Source organism: Oncorhynchus mykiss, chromosome 2 (assembly GCF_057628025.1).
Source record: "Oncorhynchus mykiss isolate SJ-2025 chromosome 2, ASM5762802v1, whole genome shotgun sequence".
Lineage (NCBI taxonomy): Eukaryota > Metazoa > Chordata > Actinopteri > Salmoniformes > Salmonidae > Oncorhynchus > Oncorhynchus mykiss.
Window position 1 is genome coordinate 46,403,076 of NC_143023.1, and position 27,348 is coordinate 46,430,423.

Genomic DNA, 27,348 nt, shown 5'->3' on the forward strand with positions numbered 1-27,348 from the left:
GAAGAGACAGAGGAAACAGGAGGGATAGCAGACATTAAACATTTCACATGACAAGAGACGTTCCAGGAGAGGATAGAATTACTAGACCAATTAATAGAAGGATTATGACAAACTAGCCAGGGATGGCCCAAAACAACAGGTGTAAAAGGTGAACGAAAAATTAAAAAAGAAATGGTTTCGCTATGATTACCAGAGACAGTGAGGGTTAAAGGTAGCGTCTCACGCTGAATCCTGGGGAGAGGACTACCATCCAAGGCGAACAAGGCCGTGGGCTCCCTTAACTGTCTGAGAGGAATGTCATGTTCCCGAGCCCAGGTCTCGTCCATAAAACAGCCCTCCGCCCCAGAGTCTATCAAGGCACTGCAGGAAGCTGACGAACCGGTCCAGCGTAGATGGACCGACAAGGTAGTGCAGGATCTTGAAGGAGAGACAGGAGTAGTAGCGCTCACCAGTAGCCCTCCGCTTACTGATGAGCTCTGGCTTTTACTGGACATGAAGTGACAAAATGACCAGCGGAACCGCAATAGAGACAGAGGCGGTTGGTGATTCTCCGTTCCCTCTCTTTAGTCGAGATGCGGATACCTCCCAGCTGCATAGGCTCAGCACCCGAGCCGGCAGAGGAAGATGGTAGTGATGCGGAGAGGGGGGCAACAGAGAACGCAAGCTCCTTTCCACGAGCTCGGTGACGAAGATCAACCCGTCGCTCAATGCGAATAGCGAGTTCAATCAAGGAATCCATGCTGGAAGGAACCTCCCGGGAGAGAATCTCATCCTTTACCTCTGCGCGGAGACCCTCCAGAAAACGAGCGAGCAAAGCCGGCTCGTTCCAGCCACTGGAGGCAGCAAGAGTGCGAAACTCAATAGAGTAGTCTGTTATGGATCGATTACCTTGACATAGGGAAGACAGGACCCTGGAAGCCTCCTCCCCAAAAACAGATCGATCAAAAACCTGTATCATCTCCTCCTTAAAGTCCTGATACTGGTTAGTACACTCAGCCCTTGCCTCCCAGATTGCCGTGCCCCACTCACGAGCCCGTCCAGTAAGGAGGGATATGACGTAGGCGATACGAGCAGTGCTCCTGGAGTACGTGTTGGGCTGGAGAGAAAACACAATATCACACTGGGTGAGGAACGAGCGGCATTCAGTGGGCTCCCCAGAGTAACACGGCGGGTTATTGATTCTGGGCTCCGGAGATTCGAAAGCCCTGGAAGTGGCCGGTGGATCGAGGCGGAGATGGTGAACCTGTTCTGTGAGGTTGGAGACTTGGGTGGCCAGGGTCTCAACGGCATGTCGAGCAGCAGACAATTCCTGCTCGTGTCTGCCTAGCATCGCTCCCTGGATCTCGACGGCTGAGTGGAGAGGATCCGAAGTCGCTGGGTCCATTCTTGGTCGGATTCTTCTGTCAGGTGCGTGAATGAGGACCCAAAAGCGAATTAACAAAACAGAGTTTCTTTAATGACGAAACACACGTAGGCTCAGATGGACAGGCAGATTCCGACAGGACAGGACAAGGTTAGATGAACAGGCAGATTCCGACAGGACAGGACAAGGTTGCAGCAAACACGACGATAGTCTGGTTCAGGCATGAGTAACACAAACGAGAATCCGACAAAGACAGGAGCAGAAACAGAGAGAGATATAGAGACCTAATCAGAGGAAAAAAGGGAACAGGTGGGAAAAGGGGTGAACGAGGTAGTTAGAGAAGACAAGGAACAGCTGGGGGAAAGAGGGGAAGAAAAGGTAACCTAATACGACCAGCAGAGGGAGACAGGGTGAAGAGAAAGAACAGGAACAGGACACAACATGACAATACATGACAGAGTTGTTCTCTCATTTGTGTCTGGAAGTAGCTAGCAACCTAGCCAACGTTAGCCATTTAGCCTGGGTGCTTGACTGCTGTTTTTAGGGCAGAACGCTCAGATCAACCCTACTTTTCGTCCAGAGCTCCGAGGGTGAAATACTCTGAATTTACGAAAGGACAATCTGACAATGCTCTGAGTTTACGAACGCCCAGAGCACACTCTGGCATTCCAGATTAAATTGACGAACACACCTGTAGTATAAGCCAGCTTTAAGTCTTGAAATATTTGGTTGTTTAGTACATAGTCTCACATGTGAATCCTTGAAGAAATGTGTGGGGCTAAAGCTTAAAAGGGTGTGAACGATGCTGAATGGGTGTAGACAAAGAAGAGCACTCCAGTAGGTACCAAAACATTCAAGAGCCATTTTCTCAAAAGTGAGGTTACAAGTTTATCAACTTTCAAAGCAGAATTACTTTCCCATTGTTCCTCAACTGTAGTGTATGATATACCATTTTCTAGCTCTGAGTCTCTAATTTTATCCAATATAAAAAACACAATTTAAATTTAGCCACGTAGGACCGAATCCTCTCTGCTTTGTTCTAGGCTGAGGTCATTTGAATATGAAGTGTAAGTCCTTGATGTGTGCTGCTCTAAACAGGTGATAGGGCAGGGCAGCATCCCAAATGACACCCTATTCCCAATAGGGCTCTGGTCAAAGGTAGTGCACAATGTAGGGAGTATGTGCCATTTGGGATACAGCCTAATGACCCCACACAAGTGTGTGTGCATATTAAAATGCATCCACACACACACACACACACACACACACACACACACACACACACACACACACACACACACACACACACACACACACACACACACACACACACACACACACACACACACAAATGCAAACACACCCATTCATATCATGTTTCTAGCATGTTTCACAGGGAATACTCAAACCCACACACAGACATGCCCACACACAGAAACGCGCACAATGTGTGACCGTCTGTCTTCCCTCCCATGAGGGGTTACTTACCAAATGCCTTGATGGGTAAGTACCCCCTAAATAGGTGGACATGCGGACACCCACACGCACATGCACGCAGGAACGCACGCAGGCACGCACTTATGCATACACACACAGAACTGGAGGGCTGACTTACAAACTGTAGGCCCTGGTATCTGGCTATGGGGAAGTCTTTGACGACGTAGGTAGGGGAGTAGAGACAGGCTGGCAGCACGTTCTCCAGATGAGATGCCTGGATCATAGGGGCTAGAGAGAAGGATGGAGGAGAGGAAGAGAGAGAGAGAGAAGATAGAAACTGCGTTCCACTGTCTATACTAGAATGCATACTCTAGAAATACTTTTCTGAACCAACACTTGCACTTCAATCACCCCCCATTTCCATCTCTGACATTGCTGATAGCTACTTCAATGAGGAAAAGTGTACATACGATGCCTGTGATATGTGGTTGTCCCACCTAGCTATCTTAAGATGAACTAACTGTAAGTCGCTCTGGATAATAGACTAAAATGTAAAAAATAAATAAAAAATACAAAAAAATATTGCTTCATTGTAGGTGTTATGCTATATATGGATACTGGAGTAGAGGCATGATGGAGTTTCTTGAAAAAGGAAAAATAGGGTAAGATTAAGAGAGAAAAAGACTGGTAGAGAGAGATGTGCATGGCTGCCTGCTGCTATACTATATACTTACTGCTATAGAAAGTGTCTCGGGGGTCTGGTTTGAGCATGTCTGCTCCGTGCTGGCTGCTGAAGTGACTGTGCTCTTGTGACTGTTCCTCTACTGATGATGGTCTACTGTGACTGGCCAGGGTCTGAGGGATGTGGTCCACACTGTTCATCTTCAGACTGGATTCATCTAGGACAGAGAGAGAGAGAGGGGGAGAGTGAGAAAGCGGGGTTGAGAGCAAAATAGAGAGAGGGTGAGTGAGAAAGCGGGGTTGAGAGCAAAAGAGAGGGATAGGGAGGGACGTACATAGGCACCTGAGCAATAGAGCAAACGGAGCAGCTCCACCCCCACTTTCAAAATAGGGGTGCAAATTATTTGTAATGTTTTAAGCTAGTCTGTATTCAAATAGATATGTCCGTATTATATAATGATCAACAGATTGCAATTTTTGCTTCGCTCGTACGCACCACTGTTTTGATTCCGTGCAAATAGAAAGCACTAGTTGCACCACTGGTGTTTAAAATTAAAAGCCACCTGCAAAATAAAATTGTTTATCTATTATTTTTAGCTGTGTCCAGTGGTGTTGGTTCAATGGAGTTGTTACAAATCATTTGAGCTGCGCACCACAAGCAAATGTATTGTATAATTTAAATGTGCCTGTAAGAACCATGATGAGCACGGGCATGTCTGATTCGCTGTAGAGCAGATTCTGACTCTGAGTAGCCTTCCATCAGCCTACCAAAGGTTGCACTTGAGCAGGAAACTGCATGTCTGGTAGCTCATGTGCTGTCAATGAGTAGCTTGCAAGTAGATAGTGAGAAATAATCAGTAGTAATATTAAATATGTGAAATCATTTTCATCCCCAAGATTTACAGGCATTTAACACCATTCTGCATTTTTGCTATCTATTTTCCCAACTTAAATCGGCTAAATCACATTGTTAAAATGTTTACATTCAGTTACAAAAGTAACAGTCCTGGCTGGGCGACCTGGCTGGGCGACCTGGTCTCAGAGCATTATGTATTTCTCTGTACGTAAATCTGAGACTCTCCATTCAGTGTGATGTGTTACATTTCGTATGGTATGTATTCATTGGTGGATGTCCATCATCCATTAAGTATGATATGTTCCAAATTACAATTCGTATGATAAGTTACAAATTTGCAAAATGTACAACATCTTACAAATTTGCAAAACATATAATATGTTCTAATTTGTTGTGAGTAACGTTACCTAGGTGTCTAGGTGCATAATGCTAACGTGGGGTTAGGGCTGAGGTAAGGGTTAACTTCTTGGAACTCTGGGGGCGCTATTTCATTATTGGATAAAAAAAACGTTCCCGTTTTAAGCGCGATATTTTGTCACGAAAAGATGCTTGACTATGCATATAATTGACAGCTTTGGAAATAAAACACTCTGACGTTTCCAAATCTGCAAAGATATTGTCTGTGAGTGCCCCAGAACTGATGCTACAGGCAAAACCAAGATGAAATTTCAAACAGGAAGTGCACCCAGATTTTGAAGGCGCTGTGTTTCAATGAGTCCTTATATGGCTGTGTATGGGTCACGAATGAGCTTAGACTTTCTGTCGTTTCCCCATAGTGTCGACAGCATTGTGACGTATTTGTAGGCATATCATTGGAAGATTGACCATTTTACACTACATATACCAGGTGGCCGCTTGGTGTCCTCCGTCACAATTATTGCGTAATCTCCAGCTGCATGTATTTTTCTGTTTGCTTCCGAGGAGAAACCCAACTGCCACAAATGATTTATCATCGAATAGATATGTGAAAACACCTTGAGGATTGATTCTAAACAACGTTTGCCATGTTTCTGTCGATATTATGGAGTTAATTTGGAAAAAAGTTTGGCGTTGTAATGACTGAATTTTCGTTTTTTTTTCTTAGCCAAATGTGATGAACAAAACGGAGCGATTTCCCCTACACAAATAATCTTTTTGGAAAAAATTAACATTTGCTATCTAACTGAGAGTCTCCTCATTGAAAACATCTGAAGTTCTTCAAAGGTAAATGATTTTATTTGAATACTTTTCTTGTTTTTGTGAAAATGTTGCCTTCTGAATGCTAGGCTTAATGCTATGCTAGCTATCAATACTCTTACACAAATGCTTGTGTAGCTATGGTTGAAAAGCATATTTTGAAAATCTGAGATGACAGTGTTGTTAACAAAAGGCTAAGCTTGTGAGTCAATATATTTCTTTCATTTCATTTGCGATTTTCATGAATAGTTAACGTTGCGTTATGGTAATGAGCTTGAGGCTATGATTACGCTCCCGGATACGGGTTTGCGCGACGCTAGAGGTTAAAGTTAGGTTAAAAGGTTAAGGTTAGGGGAAGGCTTGGCTAAAAGTGTTTACGGTTAGCGTTAGGAGAAGGGTTAGCTAAAATGCTAGGTTGCAAAGTACATGAAAAGTAGAAGTGGTTGAAAAATTGGCAATTAGCAAAAATGCAAAAGTTTCCTTTGGGTTGATAGACATTCGCCTTATACATAATGCCAAAATATGCAGGGTGTATATGAGTAGCTCATGATTTTTTTTTAGGTTGCAACAAAATGTTGGAAACCCCTGCTCTACCCCACACTGTTTGAATATGTTGCAGATTTGGGGCCGCAATTTATGGATATATATATAGCTGCCCCCAAAAAATCACATTTGATAATGATAATGATAAATTATGGCCAAGAGCCAGTGAGACGTGAAATGAACTAACCAGCTCGGAGTCGGACTCCGCAAACCAAAGGCAAGTGGCTATACAAGTAAGCAACTAGAGACGCAGCTGACAGACTAGTGGATTTGGGAGACGCTGGACATAAGGCCTTTTTTTTAACGACCGCGACTGCCTGCCGTGTCTACAAACCAATGACAGTATACAGTGGCAAGATAAAGTATGTGAACCCTTTGGAATTACCTGGATTTCTGCATAAATTGGTCATCAAATGTGATCTGATCTTCATCTAAGTCACAACAATAGAGAAATATAGTGTACTAAAACAAATAACACACAAAATATTGCATTTTATATATTGAATACATAATTTAAACATTCACAGTGTAGATTGCAAAAAGTATGTGAACCTCTAGGCTAAAGACTTCTCCAAGATTAAGTTTTGCCACATTGAATTATGCCAATAAAAAAAATCTAAACACAACATAATGTAAAGTACTGGTTCCATGTTTCATGAACTGAAATAAAAGATCCCAGAAATGTTCCATAAGCACAAAAATCATATTTCCCTCAAGTTTTGTGTGGAAATTTGTTCACATCCTTGTGCGACAAGATTGGAGATGCCTTGCCCTATAAAAAACACACAATTTGAGTTTGCTATCCACAAGAAGCATTGTCTGATGTGAATCATGCCTCGAACAAAATAGATCTCTGAAGATCTAAGATTAAGAATTTTGACTTGCATAAAGCTGGAAAGGGTTACAGAAGTATCTCTAAAAGCCTTGATGTTCATCAGTCCACGGTAAGACAAAATGGTCTATAAATGGAGAAAGTTCAGCACTGTTGCTACTGTCCTGCAAAGGTGACTGTAAAAGCACGGCGCAGAATGCTCAATGAGGTTAAGAAGAATCCTAGTGTCAGCTAAAGAACATGCTAACATCTCTGTTGACGAGTCTACGATACATAAAACACTAAACAAGAATGGTGTTCATGGGAGGACACCACTGAAGAAGCCACTGCTTCACATCTGATGTTTGCAAAAGTGCACCTGGATGTTCCACAGCACTACTGGAAAAATATTCTGTGGTCAGATGAAACTACAGTTGAGTTGTTTGGAAGGAACACACAACACTATGTGTGTAAAAAGAGGCACAGCACACCAACATCAAAACCTCATCCCAACACTAAAGCATTGTGGAGGGAGCATCATGGTTTGGGGCTGCTTTGCTGCCTCAGGGCCTGGACAGCTTGCTATCATCGATGGAAAAATGAATTCCCAAGTTTTTCAAGACATTTTGCAGGAGAATGTTAGGCTATCTGTCCGCCAATTGAAGCTCAAAAGATGTTGGGTGATGCAACAGGACAACGAGCCAAAACACAGAAGTAAATCAACAACAGAATGGCTTCAACAGAAGAAAATACTACTTCTGGAGTGGCCCAGTCAGTCCTGACCTCAACCAGATGGAAATGCTGTGGCATGACCTCAAGAGAGCAGTTCACACCAGACATCCCAAGTTTTTTGCTGAAGTGAAACAGTTTTGTAAAGAGGAATGGTCCAAAATTCTTTCCATCTAGAAATATAGGTATTTCCAAAAGGTTCACATACTTTTTCTTGCCACTGTACATGAATATACAAAGCCATTGGTCACGACACCATTCATTGCTATGGGAAGACTCAATAGCGCATTGAAGACAAATGAAGTCGGTTAAGATATCTCATGGAGATTTAACATGCGCAGTTCGAGCTACTCCAGGTTGTGACGTTGAAGTCTAGCTCAGTGCTGCCCCCTCTCATTGAGTAACTGAAGTTGAAGGCCGGCCGGGATACTGCAGGTTGTCATTAGCAACTAAATGGGGGGGGGGGGGGGGGGGGTGTTTGTAGCAGGGGAGAACAACTGCCCTCTCTCATTGAAGCCACGGAAGTTCAAGGCCAACCGTTCCAAATTAATCTTTGTGTAAATATTTTTTTTAACTTGATGTTATAGTCACTTATACTGTAGATATCTCAGTCTGTTAGTCAGTTGGCTAGCTGCCGCAGAGACTTCTATTACTATTGCAGTAACGTTAAATGGCTCTGGCAAGTGTTAGCCAGCTAGCTAGTTGGCTGGCTAGAAGGTAGAAGTAAGAAGCAAGCGATAAACGGAGCTTGACCTCAGCAGGAGCAAAATATAAGCTACTCAATTCTAATCATAACGTTGCTTTACAGAGAGTACTAGTGAAACAGAGAGTGACGAGGGCGAGGCAGGCTGCAATGCATGCAGAAGAGACACAGAGAGAGGAAGCAAGCAGGGAGAGAGGTTATTACATTAGTTCCCAAACTTGGGATTGGGGCCCCATCTGGGATCCCCTGAGAAAATCTGTGCTAATCTTAGCAAACAAATTAAGAACTTTACAAAAGAAGAAGATATGTTTCAATATGAACATCTCTCCGTGACCTACCTAGTAGGTCTACATTAAAATGCAATCAAACTGCAAACAATACAGTTCTAAAAATGTAATACTCTTTTGTTTCTATTCAGTGGTAGTTTGTCTTATCCCGATTTCCCATTACATCACTGGGTATTGTCATTATAGCAACCTTGGATCTCGACTAGATGTTGGGTTGACGAGAAGAGACGAGAAGAGGCAAGGAAAGGAGATGCAAGATGAGGAAAGGAAAGGAGAGATGGACGAGAGGAGAAGAAAATAGGTGAGACGAGTGGGTATAATTACACCAATCAATGGTGTGCAGGAAGGAGTGAGTGCCAGTTATTTATAGAGTGTCAGTAGCAAGGCCTGAGATGAGGAATGCTTTATAATTAACAGGGCAGCCCAAGTCGTCTTTTTAATCCCAAATGGGATTGTGGATAAAGCAGAGTGGTACTGTATGAAGCATTTTCCCGGTGGAGAAAGTAAGAGAGGATGTGTGTGTGTGTGTGTGTGTGTGTGTGTGACAGAGAGAGAGACCCAAGGAAGAGTAGCTGTTGGTAAAGGATTAGCTTTATTAAATAAATTAATCAATGCAAAAAGCTGGCAGGTGTCCCCCCACCTCCTGCTTGGTTCACCTGCTCTTGGCACCATGTGCTGAAGGGCAGGTTCAAAGAGTGTGTGTGTGTGTGTGTTTGGAGGATTTTGGACTGAGGAATAGAGCTGGATGAGAAAGGATTGGCAAGAGAGGTCACATTGAGTTGAGGATCAGTTTCAGAGCCAGAGAGTTACTTCAGTGTGTGTTTGTGCTGCATACTGTAACAGCTGGGCCCTTCCTGAGCCAAGAAGAAGCAGTGAGGTATAAGTGGAAAAAATCTGTAGGGCACTTCATTAAGTTTGCACCGCGCACACGCACTCCTCCCTTATCACTTATTTGATGGAGCGGTCAGAATGGAGAGGGTTAACAGGATGCCAGCCTCTGACATCATGGTTGCCAAGTGAACTATTGCTAGTGTCACGTTAATTTAAAGATGGATTGGACCAAGGTGCAGCGTGGTAGGCGTACATTTGTCTTTATTTTACATGACACCGAAAAAACAACAAAACACAAAAACTAACGTAAAGCTACATGCAGTGCAGAAAGCAACTACACACAAACAAGATCCCAACAAACTAAAGGTGGAAAAAAGGCTGCCTAAGTATGATCCCCAATCAGAGACAACGATAGACATATCTTGCCAACAAAGGAATATAAAAACTAGAATGCCCACACAAATCACACCCCGACCTAATCAAATAGAGAAATAAAAAGGCTCTCTAAGGTCAGGTCATGACAGCTAGGCAACAATCTGCATCTGAGATCCAGTAATACGGAACTTGTTAAAACCTCTTTGGGCTGCAATCCCGTTAACGAGATGATATGACAACAGCCAGTGAAAGTGCTGGGCACCAAATTCAAAACAACAGAAATCTCATAATTAAATTCCTCAAACATAAATGTATCTTATACCATTTTAAAGGTAGTCTTGTTGTTAATCCCACCACAGTGTCCGATTTCAAATATGCTTTTCAGCGAAAGCACCACAAATGATTATGTTAGGTCACCACCAAACCACAATAAAAACAGGCATTTTCCCAGCCAAAGAGAGGAGTCACAAAAAGCACAAATAGAGATAAAATGAATCACTAACCTTTGATGATCTTCATCAGATGACACTCATAGGACTTCATGTTACACAATACATGTATGTTTTGTTTGATAAAGTTCATATTTATGTCAAAAAAATCTGAGTTTACATTGGCGCGTTACATTCACTAGTTCCATAAACATCCAGTGATTTTGCATAGCCACATCGATTCAACAGAAATACTTAAATGTAGATGATAATACACATGGAATTATAGATATACCTCTCCTTAATGCAACCGCTGTATCAGATTATATTTTTTTTATTACGGAAAAGGCAAACCTGAGACGGCGCTCATAACAATCAAGTCAAATTAGCCGCCATGTTGTAGTCAACATAAACCATAAATTGCATGCTAAATATTCCCTTACCTTTGATGATCTTCATCAGAATGCACTCCCAGGAATCCCAGGTCCACAATAAATACTTGATTTGTTCGATAATATCCGTTATTTATGTCCAATTAGCTACTTTGGTACACCTATCCAAACGCTGGTGCTGCTCGACCATTTTTTCTGACAAAATCTTCAAAAAGTTATATTACAGGTCGAAGAAACATTTCAAACTAAGTACAGAATCAATCACTAGGATGTTTTTACCATAAATCTTCAATAAAGTTCCAACCGGAGAATTTTTGTCTTGAGGAGGAACGGAACGCAAGTGGATATCATGTGGAATGCATGTGGCCAGGAAATGGCTGACTGCCAGACACATGGCTAATTCTGCTCTTATTCAGTCCCACAACACAGTAGAAGCCTCATTCAAATTTCTATAGACGGTTGACATATATTGGAAGCTCTAGGAAGTGAATATTCATTCATATCGCAATGGGATTTCAATAGGGAATGGTTAGAAAATATACCAACCTCAGATTTCTCACTTCCTGTTTGGATTTCTTCTCAGGTTCTTGCTTGTCATACGAGTTCTGCTGTACTCACAGACATCATTCAAACAGTTACAGAAACTTCAGAGTGTTTTCTATCAAATACTAATAATATGCATATATTAGCAACTGAGACTGAGGAGCAGGCCGTTTACTCTGGGCACCTTTCATCCAAGCTACTCAATAGTGCCCCTGCAGCCATAAGAAGTTAATTATCGTTAATGATCATGAGGTCATAGATTCATCAACCTTCCATTACAATGCTAGAATAAAGTGTTTTGAGATGGGGTATTGAGTTTTAAATGTGTTAAAATTAAAGTATTCATAGAGCTATTGGAAATCTTTGGACATCCATTGTGACACTCGATGATCTAAGGGGGCCAAGGGACTGTAACATACTCTGTTTCAGGGGAATTATGGCTCTCTCCAGATATACTGTCCCCATCCATACAGCCAGCAGGGTTCTCTGTACATCATGGTGACAGGAAGAAATAACTCTCTGGGAAAAAGAAAGGCAGGTATATGTTTCATGATGTGATTGTGGTAACATACAGGAACTAAGGTCCAATTGTTCTCCCAATATGGAATAACTCACTATCAAATGCCGACAGCATTACCTCCAAAGATAATTCTCTTCATTCATCGCCACGGCCGTGTATACTTGACTTTTTCCACATTTTTCTTTGTTTCAGCCTTATTCTAAAATTGATTGAAACGTTTTTTTCCTCATTAATCTACACACAATATCCCATAATTAAAAAGCAAAAGCAGGTTTTTAGAAATGTTATATATATATATATATATATATCGTAAATGTCACATTGACGTAAGTATTCGGCCCCTTTACTCAAAAAGCACCTTTTGCAGCGATAACGGCATCAAATCTTCTTGGGTATGACGCTACAAGCTTGGCATACCTGTATTTAGGGAGTTTCTCACATTCTTCCCTGCAGATCCTCGTAAGGTCTGCCAGGTTGGATGGGGGGCGTTGCTGCACAGTAAAATTCAGGTCTCTCCAGAGATGTTAGATCGTGTTCAAGTTGGGGCTCTGGCTGCAACATTCAAAGACTTGTTCTGAAGCCACTCCTGTCTTGTCTTGGGTCGTTGTCCTGTTGGAAGGAGAGCCTTACCGCACCCAGTCTGAGCGCTCTGGAGCAGGTTTTCATTAAGTATCTCATTGACTGCTCCATTCATCTTTGCCTTGATCTTGACTAGTCTCTCAGTCCCTGCCACTGAAAAACATCCCTACAGCATAATGCTGCTCCATGCTTCACCGTAGGAATGATGCCAGGTTTCCTCCAGACGTGAAGCTTGGCATTCAGGCCAAAGAGTTCAATCTTGGTTTCATCAGACCAGAGAATCTTATTTCTCATGGTGTGACAGTCTTTTGGCAAACTCCAACTGGGCTGTCATGTGCCTTTCACTCAGGAGTGGCTTCCGTCTGGCCACTCCACCATAAAGCCCTGATTGGTGGAACGCTGCAGAGATGATTGTCCTTCTGGAATGTTCTCCCATCTCTACAGAGGAACTCTGGAGCTCTGTCTGAGTGACCATTGAGTTCTTGGTCACCTCCCTGACCAAGGCCCTTCACCCCCGATTGCTTAGTTTGGCCGGACGGCCAGATCTAGGAAGATTTTTGGTTCTTCCAAACTTCTTCCATTTAAGAATGATGGAGGCCACTGTGTTCTTGGGGACCTTCAATGCCGCAGACATTTTTTGGTACCCTTCCCCAGATCTGTGCCTCGACACAATCCTGTCTCAGAGCTCTACAGACAATTGTGCCGTAGAGCACACTGCATTGCAGTGTGGCGTCACTACAGGCGTCACTATCTTTGGCCTGAATGATAAGTATCATATCTGGTGGAAACCTGGCACCATTCCTACCGTGAAGCATGGTGGTGGCAGCATAATGCTGTGGGTATGTTTTTCAGCGGCAGGGACTTGGAGACTAGTCAGGATCGAGGCAAAGATGAACAGAGCAAAGTACAGAGAGAGATCCTTGATGAAAACCTGCTCCAGAGTGCTCAGGACCTCAGACTGGAGTGAAGATTCACCTTCCAACAGGACATCTACCCCAAGCACACAGCCAAGACAACGCAGGAGTGGCTTCGGGACAAGTCTCTGAATGTCCTTGAGTGGCCCAGCCGGCGCCTGGACTTGAACCCGATCGAACATCTCTGGAGAGACCTGAAAATAGCTTTGCAGGTGTACCAAGCTTGTAGCGTCATACTTAAGATGACTCGAGGCTGTAATCGCTGCAAATGGTGTTTCAACAACCTACTGACTAAAGGGTCTGAATACTTATGTAAATATGGTTTCGTTTTTTTATTTTAATACATTTGCTACAATTTCTACAAACCAGTTTTTGCTTTCTCATTATGGGCTATTGTGTGTAGATTGATGAGGGAAATTTTAATTTTAATCCATTTAAGAATAAGGCTGTAATGTAACAAAATGTGGAAAATGTTAAGGGGTCTGAATACTTTCCAAATGCACTGTATATTTATTTTCCGCACTCTGACATTGCTCGTCCTAATATTTTTATATTTCTTAATTCCTTTCTTTATATTTTTGTGGGATTTGTGTGTATAGTTTTGTATAGTTAGTAGTACTGCACTGTTGGAGCTAGGAACATAAGTGATAATATCTGCAAAACATGTGTACGCAACCAATACAATTTGGTTTGATTTGAAGAGGAATATGTAAGACATTGGAAAAATGTGATGGAATGGAAAGTTGCTGTGTTTCTGTCTAAGTTAGTCAAACTTAACCATGGGTGAAAAACTGTAGTTGTGTGTGTCCATGATAGAGAATATTTTGGAAAATTGTGATGCAAAAGATTCCATGAATCTATGTCTGCGTCCCAAATGTCACCCTATTCCCCATATCGTGCACAAATTTTGTCCAGGGCCAATAGGGCTCTGGTCAATAGTAGTGCTCTATATAGGGTAGAGGGTGCCTTTTGGGACGCAGGCCATGTTTCGATTATTGAATGAGATTTAAGTCCAGTCCTCCAGTATGTTCCAAAATTACAGCAGTGTAGAAATGAAAGGATGGTGGAAAGAAAAGAAAGATAAAGAAATGGAAATTGAGAGTGAACTCATTGAATAGATCATGGCTTAGATTCTTGCCATCTCTCTGTCCCTCCATCACATCCCCATAGAGATTATACGTAATGTTATCAAGCAATTCTCCTGTGTTTATGTCTATGGTGGTCACCCTGGTCTCTATGGTAAGAAAGGGGTCAGTGTTGTGTTTCCCTGTGTCCAAAATGTGTTCTTACATTTTTGATTTACTTGAACTTGATCCTCATATGTTTATGAAAGGCAGAGTGAATGACATCAACAATATGGCAGCCATTTGGTGATAGCCCAGACTGGGATTCAAAAACCCGGAACCAGTGACTGTCATTCCATCACCTAAGCCATTATGCCAGAGCTCCAATCCTCTTGCAAGGTTGGGTTAAGGTTGTTACAAAATGATGGACACAACCATGAAACACAATACTTCCTGATATAGTATTTCTAGTCCAGTGGTCCAGAGCGAAGGGACTGCACTTTGTTCCTTAGGTCTGCCTTCCTGTCTGCTGAGGAACAATAGGGCAGTGCAGCCTGGAATAGCATCTGTGCTCCAATCTACATCTATCCCCCTAATCAACCCCAGGGAACAGTGTGTGTGTGTGTGTGTGTGTGTGTGTGTGTGTGTGTGTGTGTGTGTGTGTGTGTGTGTGTGTGTGTGTGTATACCAAAACTACAATGAAAGCAGCAAGACTCGTTCTTACGCCATTGGGTAGATATGTGCCTAAGGGGAGCTTCTAGCCAGAGCATTACGGCCAGAGCCAACCAAAAAACAACAAACCCAGCTTACCTGTGTAGAGGGAAATGTAGGCAGAATCGATGACCTCATACTTCAGACCTGGCAGGAATGGACGCCACTGAAAGAGAGGAGAGAGAGAGAGCAGGTGAGACAGACTGCTCGAACGTACAATTTAACTTCATGTGTCATAGGCTGCGTCCAAAATGGCATTGCAAAGGCGCCTGGTCAAAAGTAGTGCACTATATAGGAAATGGGTGCAATTTGTGATGCAGACATAGTACAAGATTTGCCCTGTTCATTTTCACACTCAGTAGTACTTATGTAAAGATGGATTCAGGGGAGGGGAGGAGAAGAGAAGAGAAAAAGGAGAAGAGGGGATGAGAGGAGATGAGAGGAGAGAATGGGAGGAAAGTCTGAACCTCTGTCTTATCTCAGAACAGGGGCAAAATATTGCTGGTTCGAATACCCGAGCCGACTATTTGAAAATCTGTTCAAGGCACTTAACCCTAATTTGCTCAAGGGGTGCCGTACCACTATGGCTGGCACTGTAAAAACAACACCTACCCGGCATATGTGACAATAAAAAATAAAAAACAAATATAAAATTACCCTCAAACTTCAAGCGCCACTATGCCCAGAGGTCTACCATTACCAGAAAGACGGAGAGATGCAGAGGAGAGATAGAGATGGACGCAGAGGAGTCGCAGAGAAACAGAAAAGATAGAAAACCAGACAGAAGTATCGATAGACACAGAAAGATAAAGAGGGCTTAAGAATGCGGGAGCAACAAAAGAGAGAATAAGTACAGCAGTGGGAGAAAGAGGCAGACAGACCAAAACGAGGAGACAAAGTAGAGCAAGCAAGGAGAGTGCTTGGCTGGTGTGTGAATCCTGTGCTTGGGTAATACGCAGAGTGCTTGCAGCAGCACAAACAGAGACTGTGTCCCAAATGGTACCCTATTCCCTATATATTTCCATTTGGTAAAAGGTAATGCATTATATAGGGAATAAGGAGTCATTTGGGACACAAACAGAGAGAGAGACAGACAGGCTACAATCCTTTTAAAGAGATTCTGAATTTACCAAGTCACTACTGGTTACCAGCAACCTTTCGGTCCAACACTCTAACCACTAGGCTACCCTGCCGCCCCAAATGGTTTCACCATAGTCCAAAACTGGCAGGAGAAGTTGATTGTACAATTTGCTTCCTGCTTTTTAGAAAGAGGCAAGATCTATTTCAATATTGGTACGTTTTTTAAAGGCCTCTTTAAATATATATTTTTTTACTTTATCCATCCAAATGCCCAGATATTTATCTGCTGGATGAGAGAACCATCCAATCAGTATATGTGTAGCCCATCTAAAGAGTTTTAAATCAACAAGGGATTTCTGCAAAGTCAGATTGCAGCTCTAACATAGCTTGGTCAACAGCATATACTGTATAACCGTATCATCTACATACAGATGAAAAATGGCGCTGATAGATAGGGCAGCCGTGCTTCTAGCCCCTAGACAACTTTGCAGTATTTAGCTTTTTTCAGTGTTATTTCTTACATTATGAGCCCAGAATTTATTTTGTGTTATTACATACAGCCGGGAAGAACTTTTGGATATCAGAGAGATGGAAACTAACCAAAATTACCAGCATTACGACCAGGAATACGACCTTCCCAAATCGGGTCCTTTGTTCGTACCCCTCAGGGCAATTGAACTGATTCCAACGGCTGATCCAAAACACTGCAGGCGGAGAGAGGTATTTGGAGTGGACTCGGGAGGCGCACACACCACCCACCACTTCCGAGTATATTACTCGCTAATGTTCAGTCTCTGGATAATAAAGTTGACTCGCTCAGGGCGAGGATTTCCTTCCAGAGAGACAACAGGGATTGTAACATACTCTGTTTCACAGAAACATGGCTCTCTCGGGATATACTGTCTGAGTCGTACAGCCAGTCTGGTTCTCCGCAGAAAGGAATAAATAGGAATAAATAACCCTTCCGGGAAAAAGAACGGTGGGTTGTATGTTTTATGATTAACTACTCATGGTGTGATTGTGATAACATACAGAAACTCAAGTCCTTTTGTTCACCCGACCTAGAATACCTCACAATCAAATGCCGACCGTATTCCCTCCCAAGACAATTCTCTTTGTTTATAGTCACAGCCGTGTATATTCCACCTCATGCCGATACCACGACGGCCCTCAAAGAACTTCACTGGACTTTATGTAAACTGGAAACCACATATCCTGAGGCCGCATTTATTCTAGCAGGGGATTTTAAAAGTTCTATCAAAAAGTTCTATCAACACATTGACTGTAGTACTCGGGCTGGTACCACAGTCAATGTGGTACTCCAAACACTGGTACTCCAACTTCCGGGATGCGTAAAAGGCCATTCCCCGCCCTCCCTTAGGCAAATTTGATCACAACTCAATGTTGCTCCCCCCTTCCGACAGACAGAAACTCAAACAGGAAGTACCCGTGCTAAGGATTATTCAACGCTGGTCACACCATTTGGAATCCACGCTTCAATATTGTTTTGATTCAGCAGACTGGGATATGTTCTGGGTAGGCTCCGAGAATAACATCGATGAATACACTGATATGGTGACTGAGTTTATCAGGAAGTGTATAGGAGATGTTGTACCCACTGTAACTATTAAAACCTACCCTAACAAGAAACCGTGGATAGATGTGAAAGCGCGAACCACCGCATTTAACCATTGTAAGGTTACTGGGAATATGGCCGAATACAAAAAGTGTAGTTATTCCCTCTGTAAGGCAACCAAACCATCAAAATGTCAGTATAGAGACAAAGTGGAGTTGCAATTCAATGGCTCAGACACAATAGGTATGTGGCAGGGTCTACAGACAATCATGGACTACAAAGGGAAAACCAGCCACGTCGCGGACACCGACTTCTTACTTCCGGACAAGCCAAACACTTTCTATGCCCACCTTGAGGATAACACAGTGCTACCGACGTGGCCCACTACCAAGGACTGTGGGCTCTCCTTCTCCGTAGCCGACGTGAGTAAGTAATTTAAGTGTGTTAACCCTTGCGCATGTGCAGACCAGCTGGCTGGAGTGTTTACGGACATATTCAATCTCTGCCTATCCCGGTCTTCTGTCCCCACATGCTTCAAGATGGCCACCATTGTGCCTGTACCCAAGAAAGCTAAGGTAACTGAACTAAATGACTATCGCCACATAGCACTCACTTCTGTCATCATGAAGTGCTTTGAGAGACTAGTCAAGGATCATATCACCTCTACCTTACTTGACACCCTAGACCCACTTCAATTTGCTTACCGCCCCAATAGATCCACAGACGATGCAAACGCCATCGCACTGCACACATGAATAGTTATGTAAGAATGCTGTTCATTGACTATAGATCAGCCTTCAACAAAATAAGCAAGCATCAGTTAGCCTGGAACTATCCTAGTGCTAGGCCCATCTCCCAGCTGGCTGAAGAGGTCCATCAGACACTCTTTGGGCTACAATACCTATTTTGAGAATTGGCCTGGACTCATTTTACTGCCGACACGGCGCCCCGCCGATCCATCATGACTGGTCTACCGACGTAATCCACCCGAGGGGGTTTCAACAGGCTCTTCCGTCACAATGTCCCCTGAAGGCCCGTCTGCTAGCTGTCTAGAGCATATCTGCTCAGCTAACTGAGCAGCTAACCGATCGCTGCAGCTGTACACAACTCTAAATAGTCCAACTACCTACCTCATCCCCATATTGTTTTTATTTACTTTTTCTACTTGCACATGCTCATCTGCACATCTATCACTCCAGTGTTTATTTGCAAAATTGTAATTACTTCGCTACTATGGCCTATTTATTGCCTTAACTCCTTACTCCATTTGCACACACTTTATGTAGATTTTTCTACTGTGTTATTGACTGTACTTTTGTTCATCCCACATGTAACTCTGCGTTGTTTGTGTCGCACTGCTTTGCTTTATCTTGGGCAGGACGCAGTTGTAAATGAGAACTTGTTCTCAACCAGCTTACCTGGTTAAATAAAGGTGAAATATATATATATTTTTTAAAGTGGGGCCCCACAAAGGATGCCTGCTCATCCCCCTCCTGTTCTCCCTGTTCACCCATGGCTGCGTGGCCATGCACACCTCCAACTTAATCATCAAGATTGCAGATGACACAACAGTAGTAGGCCTTATTACCAACAATGACGAGAAAGCCTACAGGGAGGAGGTGAGGGCCCTGGGAGTGTGGTGCCAGGGAAATCACACAACGTCAACAAAACAAAGGAGCTGATCGTGGACTTCAGGAAATAGCAGATGGAGCACCCCCCTATCCACATCGACGGGACCATAGTGGAGAAGGTGGAAAGCTTCAAGTTCTTCGGCATACACATTACTGGCAAACTAAAATGCTCCACCCATACAGACAGCGAGGCTCAGGAGGCTGAAGAAATTTGTCTTGGCGCTGAAAAACTCCCACAAACTTTTACAGATGCACAATTGAGAGCATCCTGTCGGGCTTTATCACCGCCTGGTACGACAACGCAGGACCCGCAACCTCAGGACTCAACCTCCCCACCACCGGGGGCAAACTACCTGCCCTCCAGGACACCTACAGTACCCAATGTCACAGGAAGGCCAAAAAAATCATCAACGACAACAACCACCCGAGCCACTGCCTGTTCACCCCACTACCATCCAGAAGGTGAGGTCAGTACAGGTGCATCAAAGCTGGGACCAAGAGACAGCTTATATCTCAAGGCCGTCAGACTTTTAAAAAGCCATCTAGCACATTAGAGGCTGCTGCCCTGTATACATAGACTTTAAATCACTGGCCACTTTAATAATGGAACACTAGTTGTCTGTCCTCACACTAGTCACTTTAATAATGTTGAAATATTTTGCATTACTCATCTCATATGTATATACTGTATTCTATTCTACTGTATCTTAGTCTATGCCACTCTGACACTGCTTGACATCTCTATGTTTTGGAACATAGGTCCAGTAACACCATCATACTGCAATAGACTTAGGGCAATATGTGTTAGTGCATACTCCCGCTTACAAACAACATACATGTACATGATGCATAGAACCTCTGCTAAAGTGTGTACAACTAAGCACTGTTCAAGTGCCTACTACCCTTTGGTGTATCTTTTCCTCTACTACTTGTGATGCACCAAACACACACACACACACACACACACACACACACACACACACACACACACACACACACACAAATCACACACAAATCACACTCTCTCTCTCTTACTCACACTCGAACACATTCACACGCACACACACACTGTGCAGAAAGACAGCACAGCAGGGCATGTATGAGGTTTTAGCATGCTGCCATTGTCTCCTCTCAAGGTCGACTCTGCCTGTCCTCTCAGGGATCAATGGAAACTGGCACCCCAACACTGTCAGAACAGCCCAGGAGACAGACACACACCACCGCACCGAGCAAGCACGTGAAATGTGCTACATACTTTTCATTGTGTCTTGCTGAAAAGGCGTACACATTTAGATTTGAAAAAGGAATAGGGTTCAATTAAATAGCAATGACAGCAAAAAAAGTAATGGCATTCTAACATCTAGAAGATTCTCCTTGATAATACATGTAGATGTTGAAGAGTTATGGTGTGGACAATCTAAATATGAGGATTCAGGAGAAAGTGTGTGTGTGTGTGTGTCTGCATGTGCGTGCATACACAAGCGTTGATGTGTGTGCATGTGTACGTCTGCATGTGTTTGTCTGTGTGTGGTCTGACACAGCTTGACGGGAGAACCTGAGTACTGCTAACTGGCACTGCAAGATCAACAGAAAGGAAAGAAAATCAATATAGTTGGGGGAAATAATAAAACGGACGAATCGGACATCAAAATGGAGCAGGCGGCCAACAGTCTCAGTCTTTCAGCCCCAATACGCCCTGTGACATATAGGGATATAATATTGTTTTTTTAAACTACTTGTCTTTTAAAAATCTAAATACTTACTTCCAAATGTCTGTAAAGGTCATTGAAATACCCTAAATAGTACTTGAACCCAGGTCTGCTTTCACCCCTAACCTTACCTTCCTCTTCTTCACGATCTCAAATCCCTCCCCATTCTTCTCTCCCTACACTCTCTCCCTATTCTCCTCATCTCCTCTCCTTTATAACTACTTCTGAAAAAGCTCTACTCCTTCTCCCCTACTCTCCTGATCAGAAAAGGTCAGAGTAAAAACAACAACAAAAAAATGGCAGAAACGTTTCTAGTTCTTTCACCAGGACATGGGAGGAAAGAGAAGGCCTTTGAATGGAAAAGGACAGTCCAGTGGAAAATACCAGGCAGACAGTTTACTCAGTGAGGTCAGAGTGGAGAAATTTACTGTACTTACTCCACACACACACACACACACACACACACACACACACACACACACACACACACACACACACACACACACACAAAACACACACAAAACACACACAAGGCACACACAGGCACACACACACACACACACACACCTGACTGAAATCTGTAATTGGCAGATCTGTAAATAGTGAGAGCCCTCTGGTTACAACTACTATGGGGGAACAATGGAAGACTACAAGACACTATTTAACTTCTTATGGCTGCAGGGGCAGCATTGAGTAGCTTGGATGAAAGGTGCCCAGAGGTACCCAGAGTAAACGGCCTGCTCCTCAGTCTCAGTTGCTAATATATGCATAGTATTATTAGGATTGGATAGGAAACACTCTGATGTTTCTAAAAGTGTTTGTTTGAATGATGTCTGTGAGTATAATATAACTCATATGGCAGGCAAAAACCTGAGAAGAAATCCAAACAGGAAGTGAGAAATCTGAGGTTGGTCGATTTTCAGGCCCTATTGAATTGACAGTGGGATATGAATGAAGTTGCACTTCCTAGGGCTTCCACTAGATGTCAACCGTCTTTATAAACTTGAATGAGGCTTTTACTGTTTTGTGGGACTGAATGAGAGCTGAATGAGTCAGGTTACTGGCAGAGAGCCATTTCCTGGTCACTCGCATTCCACATGATATCGCCCTGCGTTCCATTGCTCCTCTAGACAGAACGGATTTCACCGGTTGGAACTTTATTGAAGATTTATGATAAAAACATCCTAATGATTGATTCTATACTTAGTTTAAAATGTTTCTTCGACCTGTAATATAACTTTTTGAAGTTTTTGTCCGAAGTAATGCACGAGCGTTTGGATAAGTGTACATAACGTGCTAACTAAAGTAGCTACTTGGACATAAATAACGGACATTATCGAACAAATCAAGCATTTATTGTGGAACTGCCAAACCTGGGAGTGCATTCTGATGAAGATCATCAAAGGTAAGGGAATATTTATAATGTGATTTCTGGTTTATCTTGACTACAACATGGTGGCTAATTTGATAATTTTTCCGTAATCTGACACAGCGGTTGCATTAAGGAGAGGTATATCTATAATTCCATGTGTATAGTTTATATTATCATCTACATATATGATGAGTATTTCTGTTGAATCGATGTGGCTATGCAAAATCACTGGATGTTTTTGGAACTAGTGAACGTAACGCGCCAATGCAAACTCAGATTTTTTTAAATATAAATATGAACTTTATCAAACAAAACATTGTGTAAAATGAAGTCCTATGAGTGTCATCTGATGAAGATCATCAAAGGTTAGTGATTCATTTTATGTCTATTTATGCTTTTTGTGACTCCTCTCTTTGGCTGGAAAAATGGCTGAGTTTTTCTTTGGCTTGGTGGTTACCTAACATAATCGTTCGTGGTGCTTTCACTGTAAAGCCTATTTGAAATCGGACACTTTGGTGGGATTAACAAAAATATTACCTTTAAAATGCTATAAAATACATGTATGTTCGAGGAATTTTAATTATGGTTACACGTGGTCTGCGGATGTGAAGCTAGTTTGATGTACTGACAAATTGTCTGAAACGACGTTGGATGCGGCTTATGGTAAATCATTTAAATTATATTAACTAGCAACAGCTCAGGTGGACATTCCTGCAGTTAGCATGTAAATTGCACACTCCCTCAAAACTTGAGACATCTGTGGCATTGTGTGACAAAATGTTAAAGTGGGTTTTTATTGTCACCAGCACAAGGTAATGCACAGCACATTCTATGTAATGATCATGCTGTTTTATCAGCTTCTTGATATGTCACAGCTGTCAGATGGATGGATTATCTTGGCAAGTGATAAAATGCTCACTAATAGGGATGTAAACAAATTTGTGCACAACATTTGAGAGAAATAAGATTTTTGTGGATGTTTTATTTTATTTCAGCTCATTAAATGAGTTTTGTTCAATGTAGTAGGTTGTGACTGGCCTCACACTCCAGTACAGTAGGTGACCGTGCATGCACCTGTCAGTTGGTTGCGATCCACCCCAAAAAATTAAAGAAGAAGATTACTCACTCACATTGACATATTGAATGATGCCTTGAGATGTTGCTTCAATATATCCACATAATTCCTACCTCATCATGCCATCTATTTTGTGAAGTGCACCAGTCCCTTTTATCAGCTTCTTGATATGTCACAGCTGTCAGATGGATGGATTATCTTGGCAAGTGATAAAATGCTCACTAATAGGGATGTAAACAAATTTGTGCACAACATTTGAGAGAAATAAGATTTTTGTGGATGTTTTATTTTATTTCAGCTCATTAAATGAGTTTTGTTCAATGTAGTAGGTTGTGACTGGCCTCACACTCCAGTACAGTAGGTGACCGTGCATGCACCTGTCAGTTGGTTGCGATCCACCCCAAAAAATTAAAGAAGAAGATTACTCACTCACATTGACATATTGAATGATGCCTTGAGATGTTGCTTCAATATATCCACATAATTCCTACCTCATCATGCCATCTATTTTGTGAAGTGCACCAGTCCCTCCTGCAGCAAAGCACTCCCACAACATGATGCTGCCACCCCGTGCTTTACAGTTGGGATGGTGTTCTTCGGCTTGCAAGCATCCCCCTTTTTCCTCCAAACATAATGATGGTCATTATGGCCAAACAGTTCTATTTTTGTTTCATCAGACCAGAGGACATTTCTCCAAAAGGTACAATCTTTTGGAGCAGCGGCTTCTTCCTTGCTGAGCGGCCTTTAAGTTTATGTCGATTTATGGCTCATTTTACTGTGGATATAGATACTTTTGTACCTGTTTCCTCCAGCATCTTCACAAGGTCCTATGCTGTTGTTCTGGGATTGATTTGCACTTTTCACACCAAAGTAAGTTCATCTCTAGGAGACAGAACGTATCTCCTTCCTGAGTGGTATGATGGCTGAGTGGTCCCCTGGTGTTAATACCTGCGTAGTATTGTTTGTACAGATGAACATGGTACCTTCAGGCGTTTGTAAATTGCTCCCTAGGATGAACCAGACTTGTGGAGGTCTACATTTTTTTCTGAGGTATTGGATGACTTCCTTTGATTTTCCCATGACGTCAAGCAAAGAGGCACTGAGTTTGAAGGTAGGCTTTGAAATAAATCCACAGGTACACCTCCAATTGACTCCAATTATGTCAATTAGCCTATCAGAAGCTTCTAAAGCCATGACATTATTTTCGGGAATTTTCCAAGCTGTTTAAAGGCACAGTCAACTTAGTGCATGTAAACTTCTGACCCACTGGAATTGTGATACAGTGAATTATAAATGAAATAATCTGTCTGTAAACAATTGTTGGAAAAATGACTTGTGTCATTCACAAAGTTGATGTCCTAACCGACTTGCCAAAACTATAGTTTGTTAACAAGAAATTTGTGGAGTGGTTGAAAAACGAGTTTTAATGACTCCAACCTAAGTGTATGTAAACCTCCGACTTCAACTGTATGTAGTCTATATGTAGTCTATAAAGTTATTTTGAATATATTATATTATTTTGCCATTTTGAAACATTTGAATGAAATATAGGCCTATACTTCTGTCATGACGTTGGCCTGGGGGGTAGGTTTATGACAGTCATAAATACCTCTTCCCCCCTGTTTACTCTCTCTACCCTACTGATGTGACATTTGAAAACCCCTTGGTTAACATAGTGATTCTGGGAACATCAGAAGGTGGGGGGGGGGGGGGAAATGAACTATATTCTTGTAATCCAACCAATTGAACATATGCGGTGGTACTTAAAGAATATGATGTCAGTTCGGTTGTCATCTGAGGCATTCTCATCAATGATAGGATGACATAAACTCTACAGTGGAAAGTCTGCACACTGTAGTTATTGGATTCACATGGAATTGTTGTTCAATTTAAATGTTTGAATATTAAATTATTGGTGAAGAGATTAAATGTAATTTTAGCTTCCAAATTAGAGATTTGGGTTTTTATAAGGTTAGGGCTCTGCTCAATCAGTGACCCGCCCCTGTGAAGAGACATGGGTTTTTCAAACACACGCTTCTCGCTCCACTATATAAAGCCTTGATGAAAATGTAACCTCCTGTTCCAAGTATGTGAGGTCTGCATGTCAACTACAGAACTAAGCCAACCTCAGCGTGAGCTTTGGTTGCGAATGGTATGAACTTTGAACTGTTATTCACTACAGAAGTGATACTTCCTAGCCGTTGAGTTAGCAACAGCAGCTGCAAACGCGGCTAGGAAAGAACAGACAGAGTATCCCGTCTACCACACAACGACGTTACTACAAGGTATTCAATTGACCACCATAGACATTCTTCAAAGGACAAAGGACTCGGTTTGGCAACACGGCCTTCCATCTACCACCAACCTACCAAAACGCAGCTCAGAGTAAATATTTTTTTGCATTTTCCTTTTCCAAATGGGCGGTAATTTAGAATGCATAAGATACTGTATTTACGATAGCACAGCTTCTCCCTTTTGTCCCTCAGTCTTCCCGCTCTTTCACTCAAACCCAGCCCCTTTTCTTTTGTGTAACTGTTATCTGTTCCGCCCGCTAGGGACGTTTTCCTTTTTGACGTAATCAAGGTATAATTCATTCTGCGTATATGTAATTCTGTGTGATTATTTAGGTATTTAGTAAAGTAATAATTGTTAAGGGAATTTTTATCAATGACGACTAATTATGTATACAGTGCATTGCGAAAGTATTCGGCCCCCTTGAACTTTGTGACCTTTTGCCACATTTCAGGCTTCAAACATAAAGATATAAAACTGTATTTTTTTGTGAAGAATCAACAACAAGTGGGACACAATCATGAAGTGGAACGACATTTATTGGATATTTCAAACTTTTTTAACAAATCAAAAACTGAAAAATTGGGCGTGCAAAATTATTCAGCCCCCTTAAGTTAATACTTTGTAGCGCCACCTTTTGCTGCGATTACAGCTGTAAGTCGCTTGGGGTATGTCTCTATCAGTTTTGCACATCGAGAGACCAGAGCACCTTCTTCCACATGTTTGGTGTGTCTCCCAGGTGGCTTGTGGCACACTTTAAACAACACTTTTTTCTCCCACCTGGGAGACACACCAAACATGTGGAAGAAGGTGCTCTGGTCAGATGAAACCAAAATTGAACTTTTTGGCAACAATGCAAAACATTATGTTTGGCGTAAAAGCAACACAGCTGAACACACCATCCCCACTGTCAAACATGGTGGTGGCAGCATCATGGTTTGGGCCTGCTTTTCTTCAGCAGGGACAGGGAAGATGGTTAAAATTGATGGGAAGATGGATGGAGCCAAATACAGGACCATTCTGGAAGAAAACCTGATGGAGTCTGCAAAAGACCTGAGACTGGGACGGAGATTTGTCTTCCAACAAGACAATGATCCAAAACATAAAGCAAAATCTACAATGGAATGGTTCAAAAATAAACATATCCAGGTGTTAGAATGGCCAAGTCAAAGTCCAGACCTGAATCCAATCGAGAATCTGTGGAAAGAACTGAAAACTGCTGTTCACAAATGCTCTCCATCCAACCTCACTGAGCTCGAGCTGTTTTGCAAGGAGGAATGGGAAAACATTTCAGTCTCTCGATGTGCAAAACTGATAGAGACATACCCCAAGCGACTTACAGCTGTAATCGCAGCAAAAGGTGGCGCTACAAAGTATTAACTTAAGGGGGCTGAATAATTTTGCACGCCCAATTTTTCAGTTTTTGATTTGTTAAAAACGTTTGAAATATCCAATAAATGTCGTTCCACTTCATGATTGTGTCCCACTTGTTGTTGATTCTTCACAAAAAAATACAGTTTTATATCTTTATGTTTGAAGCCTCAAATGTGGCAAAAGGTCACAAAGTTCAAGGGGGTTGAATACTTTCGCAAGGCACTGTATGTATGAGTTTTTTTCTTGATCCCAGTACTGAATATAATGTGTGTGAATGTGGTCAAGAGTTAGAACAA

General features: G+C 42.3%; 1 protein-coding gene across 2 annotated transcripts in view; it reads right to left on the reverse strand.

Moving 5' to 3' along the window:
• b4galnt4a (beta-1,4-N-acetyl-galactosaminyltransferase 4a) overlaps positions 1-27,348 on the reverse strand; it is a 450,051-nt gene that overhangs the window by 34,642 nt on the left and 388,061 nt on the right. For both annotated transcript variants that reach the window (XM_021564073.3, XM_036949745.2), the window contains 3 exons: positions 15,043-15,109; positions 3,535-3,699; positions 2,979-3,088 (listed from right to left, as the gene is read on the reverse strand). In XM_021564073.3, coding sequence (XP_021419748.3) covers positions 2,979-3,088; positions 3,535-3,699; positions 15,043-15,109 — 342 coding nt within the window. The remainder of the gene's footprint in view (positions 1-2,978; positions 3,089-3,534; positions 3,700-15,042; positions 15,110-27,348) is intronic.